This window comes from Corythoichthys intestinalis, chromosome 3 (genome assembly GCF_030265065.1).
Source record: "Corythoichthys intestinalis isolate RoL2023-P3 chromosome 3, ASM3026506v1, whole genome shotgun sequence".
Lineage (NCBI taxonomy): Eukaryota > Metazoa > Chordata > Actinopteri > Syngnathiformes > Syngnathidae > Corythoichthys > Corythoichthys intestinalis.
Window position 1 is genome coordinate 38,124,388 of NC_080397.1, and position 10,378 is coordinate 38,134,765.

Consider the following 10,378-nt stretch of genomic DNA (forward strand, 5'->3'; position numbering starts at 1 on the left):
TCTTAACAGCGGGCAGCTGGATTCAGCTATGTGAAATGAGGCAGACCTTTGGGCAGTGTATCCACCCTAATCAATAAAACAAAATGCAAATACTTGCAAAATAAACCATTAAAATGCCACTTTAAATGAATACTCAAAGCAACAAAATTTAATTCGAAAATTTTTTGTCTATTAATACTCGAGTTAATCGATTAATCGTTGCAGCACTACATAACAGTAGGCCCTACATATATATATATTTTTTTTTTCTAACATGCGGGCTTTACAATTTTTTAATGTGGCCCTCCTAGGACACCATAGCATACGTCAGACGTAAATAGTATTGCCAACCAGGCATTGAGTTAACATGGCATTTACCCTTTACTCCCTCATTCAAGCAGCAATTTTGTGCGTGAATGCGGTGGCTGTACTACACGAAGAGCGGTTTTTGAGTAGAAGTAAGTTATGGTGAATCCACATAGCATTTTGGTACTGAAATCCCCTTGTTTTTGTCTATTTTGCTAATGATAGCAACATGGCTAGCACCCGAACGATCAGCATTTACGTTCGGTAATATTTTCAAATGTGAGAATGTTGCTATTCATGCATGTGTGTAGTTGGATGGGGAGTGGACCAGGGCGTTGGTGGCTTCGGCGATGAACCAGGCATCAAAGTTCAGCTGATGAACCTGATTCGTTCTGTGCGAACCGTCATGAGAGGTGAGCCCCATCGTTCAAGATCTCCATTTTCCAGGGTAATTACACTTTTTTGTACTTTCTTGCAGTGCCTTTGATCGCAGTGAATTCCGTGTGTATCGTTTTGTTGCTGCTATTTGGATAACGACAAAGAAAGGACAAAGCGGAACGCCTCAATCTTCACAATCTCAGGAAGCTGTGAACAATAACATGCAGAATATCCAATGCCGTTACAAATGATTAAAATAAAAGTTGTCTTATTTTTCCTTGAGTGCACTATTTTATGATGCGTACATGTAAAATAATGCCACAAAAAGTTATTATCATATCAAAATTCCAAATAAAATTGGGTTTATAGTGTTCGAGCTTTCGCGTTTCTTTGTTTGTCCCTTTACAATTGCCGTACACGTCCCCACTTTACTTCCTGATTGGCCATATAATTAAATAAACAAAGGTGTCGGCGGGTAAAAAAAACAATGAGAAACTTTCAGAATTACATATTGGCTTCTCTGTCTTTATTCTCCATATATTTCGGGTATGTGCACTTCTACTGTTCTCATAAATTACTGCAAACAAAAACGTTCATCTGCGGGAGACTTCCAAGGCTTTCATATTTGTTTATGATATATCTTACCAAAGCTATTACTCTGAAAAGGGGCTTCTTATACAAGCCAAAAAGCAAGAGCAAATGCGACATTGTTTATGCTGTCAACAGCTGCAGGTAAGACTTACTGTTCCACAATTGTACAAAACTGCGGGTGGGAATGCATTAGTTCTACTTTCAGGCTGGACAAAATGCTTTTGAGGAGATTTTGCAGTGCTGCTGGTTATGGTTGGGACTATCCAGACAGCGAATACAGAGACATTCCTCTGTGCTTCCCTGAGGTTCTGTGCAGTACACTTCTGCTTATGACCATTACTGATCACAACTTCCGACTCAGCCCAGCTGGTAATAATTTGACGATTTCACACTTTATGAATTATAATACCTGTTGACTCATTAGGTGCCATTGACAGTGATAGGCGTTTAATCCATTTGACCAGGGCCGTGGTGGGGCTCATTTTAAGCCCGGGAGTTTCATGCCACAGACCGGCCCAATTTATATCATGACCGAGGGCATATGTTTGGCCTCAACATTGGTAGGGACGATATTTGCTCTTTTTGTTGGGGACAGGACATTAATAAGACCAAACAGATTGGGTGAACAGGGGTCAGGGCTACATTTCTCATGAATATGAACCTATCTCATGGATAGGCTAAATCAGGCACGTCCAAAATCCGGCCCGGGGGCCAAATGTGGCCCATGGACAAATTTCATTCAGCCCCCAGCCTCTGTCATAAAATCAATAACATCTGGCCCACACACAGACTTAATAAATTGGTCAGCAGTACGGCTACCATCATATGAAGTCGCTTACACACTAAATGCTGCTCCTCATTTACCCACTAAAAGGCAGCAGCACTCTAAGCAACATTACCCCGTGTGACACTTTACTCCAAATTTTCTAAAATGGCGACAATTAACAAAAAAAGAAAGTTGACTGCAACGGCCGTCGCTTCAAGGATAGGTGGAAATTGGACTGTTTCTTCTCTAAAATACGCATTCATGCATGCCTCATTTGCAAAGAGACAGTCGCTGCTTTTATTAGTTCAATGTGATGCGAAATTACCAAACAAGACACGCTGACATGTACGACAAGATTACAGGGTAAATAAGTAGCGTTAAATTGAAGCAACTTGAAGCTAGTTTAATTTCACAGCAGCAGTATTTCGCAAGAGCCCGAGATTCGAAAGAGTACGCCACAAAGGCTAGTTGTGAGATTGTTGAAATCATTAATTTGATCAAATAATAAAGCAAATGTGACACACAGAATGGCTTACTAAAATTTGCTTAAATATATTGTTCTACGTAAAGGAGGTCAGCCAAGGTCGGCCCCCCACATTTTTACCACACCAAATTTGGCCCCCTTTGCAAAAAGTTTGGACACCACTGGGCTAAATGATCAATGCAAAATAAATCCGTATTATCCTAACTTTCATGTGTATTGGTTCAGGTGGTAAACCGGTCGATTCAAACCTTTGTTTTTAAAAATTACAAAAGAAATATTTTGAAAACTTTCAGAATAAATGTCTGGATTTTACTAGCAAATTTAAATTGCAATATTTGAACATAACCTCAATTATATTAACATACACAATAAATACAAACTTGTAAGTAATCTATTAACTATCCAGGATTCCAGAAAAAAAACATTTGTCTTAAGACCACTCAACACTGTCCGTCTAAATCAGGTGTGGAAGATATTCTATTGGTACTGCTGGAAAATAAATCACAAACACACTCAGTTATAAGTCTTCCTTGACGGGCTAGCAACAGTAACTAGGGGGAGCAGAGCTTTTGCTACAGCCCAGGTCAATTGGGAGGGCCAATATCAATCATTTAAGTCAGGGGTCTCCAAACCAGTCCTCGAGGGCCGCTGTGGTTCCTGGATTATGTTCCAATCTTCTGTCCTTGTGCCCAAAAATGGTGAGCTTAGGGCGGCCGCGACAGAAGCACAAAGTGCCCGGAGTCTCCATGTTACATTCTTTCATTCTGTACGTTCATTCACAATTTACTGTATCTGTGAATTGCAGTAATAAATGACAAGAGTGCCACATTTTGGTCTAAAAAGGACAAAGTTATGTTTCGCCGGCCAAGGGGATTTCACCCCGAGCCTCCGTGTGCTTTTGCCCGCCAATAGGGCGTGTCGGGCGGCCATGACAGCTGCCCAACACCTGGAGGTTCATCGCTGTTCTTTCATCCAAATATGCTCAAAAACAACCATAATGGGTTGGGCCAACAGCCAGACGGATTCACGCTCGTTACGCTGCCTCAACGTACCTCATTTCGTCCATTAAAACCCCAAATTAGGTTTTACCAGGATCAAATCAACAGGATGATGGTCACTCCTAGAGCTGACATTGGGAGCATGTTGCAGGGTCTTGAATTCCAAACTACAGGATGCTACAAGGGCAATTATTTATCGCGCAAAGTGGGGTTGCGTTAATGCCGTTATTAGCGAGTTTATGTGGCAGCTTTATTAAAAATGTATATTACAACTGGCTAGAATGTCAGGCGGTCCACCCGATTAGCCACTCCGGGCCTGCATTTGACTCTGAGCCCTCCCAGTTCAAGTAGATTTAATTTGATCTCTATTGCCGTCAATGGCACTGAAACATGATCATTCACTCCTGAGTAAAAGGTATAATTATGTTCTATGAAAACCTCTCCAGGTCTGGTTTGTGTGCGTCAGAGCATTAAAACGCATCAGCCGGTTGATGAGTTGAAGAAAGGTCCGTTCACATTGCAAGCTCAAGTCCTCGTGTACAGAACGGTGGATGTCGGCGTGGAGGTGGACATCTTGCTGTCTGCTACTTCCCGTCATGAGAGTCTTGTGTGGGAGAGCATCCTAACACTACTCTCGGGAAACAAGCACCAACACGCTATTAGATGTGGAGCCAAGAACGGGAATGAATGTGAGTTGTCTGTCGGTGCACCCACACACTGCAGAAATGCTGGTGATTGTCTTGCTTTGCTATCAGTTGTAATTTTACTGATATGGTTCAGCAGGTCTAAAGGATGAAACTGCACTTGTGAAACAAGTGGAGGTCAGAGTTCCACTAAGTGCTGGCCCACCACGTGCCCTGTCATTCTTGGACCATTGGTTCTTCTATCTGCCAGCCAGTTTGTTTGGCTTCAAGTTACGGCCCATTTCAAGTCTGTGGATGTTGTCTGTGTGCTTGGCTGAAATAGAGAAGCACAATGGTAGTTTATGATACTTGGCGTTATTATTGCTAAATTGTGTAAATTAATTTTTTTTTGTTTTGTTTTGTTTTTTTGTTTTTTTTTTGTTACATCTCTAGGCGTTGGAGTCATTACTTCTCCACTGAACATCATGGCCAGGTTTAAGGAAAGTTTACTGGCACCAACCAAAGTGACCCTCTCATTTTGGAGATGTCAGTCCTCGACCAGAGACCTCGGCTTCCAAATGCAGCAATTTGGAGGCAGCAAGTTTCACTTGATGGGAGTGATATCTAAGAACTGACTTAAACAGTAAGTTGTTATATCAGTGTAGATATACAACCCCTAGCAAAAAGTATGGAATCACCAGTCTCGGACGAGTTCTCACTCAGACATTTTATCATGTAGAACAAACTCAGATAAAAAGCTTGAAAAAATAATGAATTAGTTCAAAAGTGCAACTCTTAAGCATTCAGAAACACTAAAAAATGAATAAAAAACATTGTGGTGGTCAGTAAATGTTAATTTTATAGAGCAAGTGCAAGGAAATATATATGGAATCACTCCATTCTGAGGAAAAATACATGGAATCATGAGAAACAAAGAAATAACAAAACGCATCTGTAGTATTTAGTGGCACCACCTCAGGCTTTTATGACAGCTTGCAGTCTGTGAGGCATGGAATTGATGAGTATTCCTCATCAATTTGGTGCCAACTCTCTTTTATTGCAGTTGCCAGATCATCCTTGCAGGTCGGAGCCTTGCTGTGGACCATTTTTGTCAATTTCCACCACAGGTTATCAATAGGGTTGAGATCTGGGCTATATGCAGGCCTTGACATTGACTGGATCAGTGTTTCTCCAAGGAATGCTTTAACAGTTTTAGCTCTGTGGCATGATGCATTGTCATCTTGGAAAATGACAAACATATTTTCAATTGAAGGGATAAGAAAGCTGTCTAAAATTTCACTGTAAACTTGTGCATTTATTGAAGATTTAACGACAGCCATCTCCCCAGTGCCTTTGGCTGACATGCAGCCTCCTATTATCAAGGACTGAGGGAATTTTGATGTCTTCTTCAGGCAGTCATCTTTGTCAATCTAACTAGAACAGCACCAAACAAAAGTTCCAGCATCATCACCTTGTCCAATGCAGATTCTTGACTCTTGACAAGGTGAGAGCCAGAGGTGGAGCTACTAAATACTAGAGATGTGTTTTGATTGTTATTTCTTTGTTTGTTTCTCATGATTCCATATGTTTTTCCTCAGAATGGAGTGATTCCATACATACTTCCCTGCACATGCTGTATAAAATTAACATTTACTGACCACCACAATTTTTTATTCATTTCTTTTAGTGTTTCTGAATGCTAAAGAGTTGCACTTTTGAACTAATTCATTATTTTTTCAAGCTTTTTATCTGAGTTTGTTCTACATGATAAAATGTCTGAGTGAGTGCTCGTCCGAAACTGGTGATTCCCTACTTTTTGCTAGGGATTGTATTGTAACCCCTTTCTGTCTTCTCTTACTCTGTATGTTTTGTGTGTCCTCATTTAGTCATCTGCTCTCTTCTTTACAGCTTCGTTGGTGCTTGGGCGGAACATAAACACACATTTTTACGGTCAAAACTGATAGAACAATTCCGCAAGACCCACACTTCTCTGGCTATCCCATTTACGTTGTACACTGTTGAAAACTGCAATCCCAATTATTTTATCCTTTTATAATATCTGACAGTGTTTGTGTATTTTTTTCCCCTTGTGTAATATTGTGCCAAATAGTTTTGCACTGGGAAAAAAAATCACTTAATATTAGAGATGCACGATAATATCGGTCACCGATAATTATCGGCCGATAATGGCAATTATGACGTCACACAGATAATCCAGATAAAACGAAATTCAACCGATAATGCAATCCGATAATTATATACTTGATTTAGCCTCCAAATGTGCGCAATCAACAGTTTTGTCCAATTCTGCTAGTTTTAAGGAGGTGTTTTTGCAGTGTAGTAATGTGGTATATGTTAGGAATGGCTTACTTTTAAAGGCATTTTGTGCAACTTGGGTGTTTTGGTTACTCTCTAAGTAATTGTTGCCAAAAGCTTACCATTACACAATGTCATTGCCATTGTTTAGATGTTGGAATTTACTACTTGTTCACATTTGATGTGGAAAAAAATAGCACTAAATTACATTTCTGCACAGTAACATTTGATCTTTGTATACTTTAAAATTTTACATACATATTTGAATAGAATTATCGGCATGACATTATCGGTTATCGGGTGGATGGGGCAGGAAATTATCGGTTATCAATATCGGTTGAAAAATGTATTATCGTGCATCACTACTTAATATAACGCAGCAAAAATCATTATACACTGGACTATTCTAATATAGCACTCATTTCGTGTTGGATGGAAGGCATTTGAATATTTGATCCCTCACATAATGCTGTTTGCATTTTTCATGTATGTAAGGGACTCTCTTCCTTTATTATTTATTGTAACACCTTCACTGTGTAGAAGGGAAATAAATGGCTTTTCATGGTTTCTTGCACTTTTCTGACATTTCCTGAAATTGTTGTTTACTAGTACAGAATATATCACGAATATTGCTTGGTTGTTTTTATAAGAACCGTACAGGAACTGGATGAAGGAAGGATTCACTCAGACAGGGCAGCACCAGGGCAGTGAGTACATATACTACTTTATATCTTCACAACAACTACGTTAATAACAGATAACCACGTGAGAAAAGCAATTGAAGTATTTCTTTTCCATTTTTAAAAGTTCACATATATTGGGTGAGAAAAAAAAAATCACTTCAGTACTTGTAATTGAGATATATAAATTTCTCTGTCGTCCTTATTTAAATATACCGAATGCCGCAATTGTACTAATAACACGTAATGAAAGATGTTAATTACAGAATAGTGACTAATGTGATCACCGTCAGTCAGTTAATCATTGGAGCTTCTTACACTTACAACGCGGGGAGTTGTAATTTAATGGGATGTGGTGAAGGCGGGTACAGTAGAGCATCACTATTGCCTGGACCGCAAAGTGATGATCATCTTTGGTACTGCAAGAGCTGCACAGCATTCTCCCTCCTGTGCCATGTGATTTTTTTTGGGAGGGGGTGGTTCTACAAAAACGGCTAAGAGCTTGGTTAGGAAAAAGGTAAGGGAACATTATGTTGTTCTTATTTATTATTTGTTGTTAATAACTAGATGTCAGAAGATCAGCATTAACAGAATTCTTTTTCAGAATTCTTTCTATGATTTCGTTAACTTTGTTTTTAACATTTGTCATTTTTTATGTTTGCAATTGCATTGGATATTGAAGTTGAAAAAATGAGATGTGGAGAAAAACACTGCTTTTTGCATAATTTTGTTAGAATTTGTAAACGTGAGTAAGAGTATTTTTCTACCATAATTAATTTTTGGTGTGGTCCAACAGATCAAAATACAATGCATTCATTCATATTCTGAACCGCTTATCCTGACAATTTTCTTTAAAAAAATATAATTATCTAAATATTCAACTTATCAATGAAAGGACATGCAGAGTGATTCCAAAAGACAGTGCAGTCAAGACACCTTGTATTATTTTCTGAGACAAAGCAGACTTAGGGAATTCAAAGTGGCGTAAGCTTTGAAATAATTTCTATTGTTCCCATTGCTTTTCAGCCAAAAGCACATGGTGTGGATGAGCAAGCTTTAACATGTACATGCTCGTTATTATTTATTCATTGAGTCCTGATTCTGTCATGCTTATGAGTCAGTCATGTGAAAGAAGGTCAGTGTTGTGCTCCGTCACAGAATGCTGTGCTTTTGGCATGCACAATGGAAAATGCTCTTGTGTCAAATATGAACCGCAAAAACATGCAGTACGTGCCACGGCTGGAGCGAACATCTCAATTATTGCTCACATTGGTGGAGTTCAACTGTCTCCTACTTGCAGAGGTTATCCTAAGGGACCTAAGTTATTTTTACTTCTCTCAAGAGTACCACTACCATTTATTTATTTAGAGAAGCCAGTAGTAAATGAAAGTTATTCTGCTTGAAGTATCTTTATTAAGTTCTACTGTTTTATAAAACAACATAAAAAGATATGGATCCTCTTTTCCTTTCGGCTCTTCTCCTCAGGGGTCGCCACAGTGAATCAGTTGTCTCCAGCTAACCTAGCTCTCACACCAACTACTGTACCTTCATGTCCTCTTTAACTACATCCATAATAGTAATAAGAAACAATAATAAAATAGTATAAATTGTATATGCTGTAAAACTACACTAAACACTAGAAATAATGGTTTAGTTGTTGAAATATACGACGCTGTCACAGATCTATTGTATACTGTACATCCAAGTAATTGCAAGTATTTTTGCAGTGTTTCTGCCATCTTGTACACTATAAGAAATAGGACATGTTCCTCAATGAAAAAAAATTGCGCTTCACACAATGCCCAAAAAATTGGTTTCCAAATTATAATTCTTAAGTGAACAAATGTACAAAAAAAGCTTTGAAATTCAAAATGATGTACATTTTTGGTTATGTGTTGTATGCTGAGATCAACGCTGTCCTGTAATATATTTCTAAAGAATTGGTTTAAAGTCTAGAACAGTCATGAGACTTTTTTTCCCTCTATTGTCTAAATCATAATAATTTTCTTCCACCTGCTTTATATCTTTCTAAACGTATCACAGAAGAATAACTTTTACTTGATTTTCTGACATTTTGCAGTTTATAGTACCAAAAAAGTACATGAAGACACAAGGAAAAGAGGAGATTCCAAGCACCTCCCTCTCCTCAGAGTGCAGCAGCGTGCAAGTGTACCATGACTACCAGAAAGTGGCTTTCAAGATGCACCCTGAAAATGGCCACGCCAAAGACAATGGCTCTCACACCATGAAGGAGCAGTTCCCAATCAAAGAAAATTCATCATGCAACAGCTTTGACCTAAAGATCAGTATGAAGGATTCCAGCACTCAAAGGCTCTCAATGTGGACCATTGATTCCAGCACACAGGCCTATTCAGGTCCAGAAGACAACTCCACAGACCCTGCAGAGACCCCGACAGAGACATCCACTTTGAACTTTGTTGAAGAGTATCACACTCTCCATGGGACGACAATGGTTTACCTCAAGGAGTTTGTGCTTATTGATGATGACGATGATGGGGACATGTCCCTAAGAGAGAAAACAGTCCATAACTTGACCGTCATGGATGGGAAAGCTGCGGACCTAGTTTGCGGGAGATTGGTTTCCACTTCAAGCGTCTCCCCTGAATGTAAGCGTGAATTCTCGCCACCCGAGGGTCAGGGCCCTGAGCTCGATCAACCTTCTGGAAATCAACATTGCTGTACCTGCTCCATCCTATAACTGACAGTATCAGAAGGTGCACTGTGGAGCAATGCTGAGTGCCTTGGTGTCATATAAGCACACTGCCACAGACTTAGAGCAAACAGGACAAAAGTCAGGAAAAGGACCTGTGTCTGAGTAATTTCTTTCTTATTTGTGTGTGTGTGGGAGGGGGTGGGGTAGTTATTTCATTTATAATAGAAGGAGTCTATGGACTAGAATGTTACAAAACCTTTTAGATTTTCAATATAAGCCCATTTGTAAACCTTGCATTTTTACATCTTTGATACTTCAAAATTGCATGTACACGTAATGGCAGGTCGACAGTCCTGAAGGTGCCTGTACTGTTAAGGGTGTTGAATAATTTGTATTCATAGAGGCAAATCTCACTTTTAATATATGGATGTCGTGTGGAGAATTGTGAAGCAGTCAAAATATACCTGGGTAATATGTTTGGTAAATAACGCTTTGCCATTGCAGGCATGTACAGCACAGTTGGTGCTTTGTAATACTGTACAGTCTTTGTTTCAATACAGTCACATGGAATAAAGAAAATGTT

General features: G+C 39.2%; 1 protein-coding gene across 7 annotated transcripts; it reads left to right on the forward strand.

The window, feature by feature from the left end:
• The first annotated feature begins 273 nt into the window (after positions 1 to 273).
• Positions 274 to 10,378, forward strand: si:ch211-12e13.1 (uncharacterized). Of its 7 annotated transcripts, XR_009062749.1 has the most exons (8): positions 274 to 437; positions 597 to 698; positions 764 to 1,395; positions 1,460 to 1,623; positions 3,949 to 4,191; positions 4,286 to 4,480; positions 4,579 to 4,768; positions 9,202 to 10,368. XR_009062749.1 is itself a non-coding variant. In XM_057831776.1 (7 exons), exons 1-6 carry the CDS (start codon positions 1,151 to 1,153, stop codon positions 4,758 to 4,760), a joined length of 912 nt encoding a protein of 303 aa, XP_057687759.1. In that variant the 5' UTR covers positions 830 to 1,150; the 3' UTR covers positions 4,761 to 4,768; positions 9,202 to 10,378. The 7 variants fall into 7 exon arrangements, 5 of the variants coding, with proteins under 5 accessions (XP_057687759.1, XP_057687761.1, XP_057687756.1 ...); XR_009062748.1 differs by lacking the exons at positions 274 to 437; positions 597 to 698 and adding an exon at positions 7,092 to 7,148 and having other exon boundaries at positions 830 to 1,395; positions 4,283 to 4,480; positions 9,202 to 10,378; XM_057831776.1 differs by lacking the exons at positions 274 to 437; positions 597 to 698 and having other exon boundaries at positions 830 to 1,209; positions 1,330 to 1,395; positions 4,283 to 4,480; positions 9,202 to 10,378.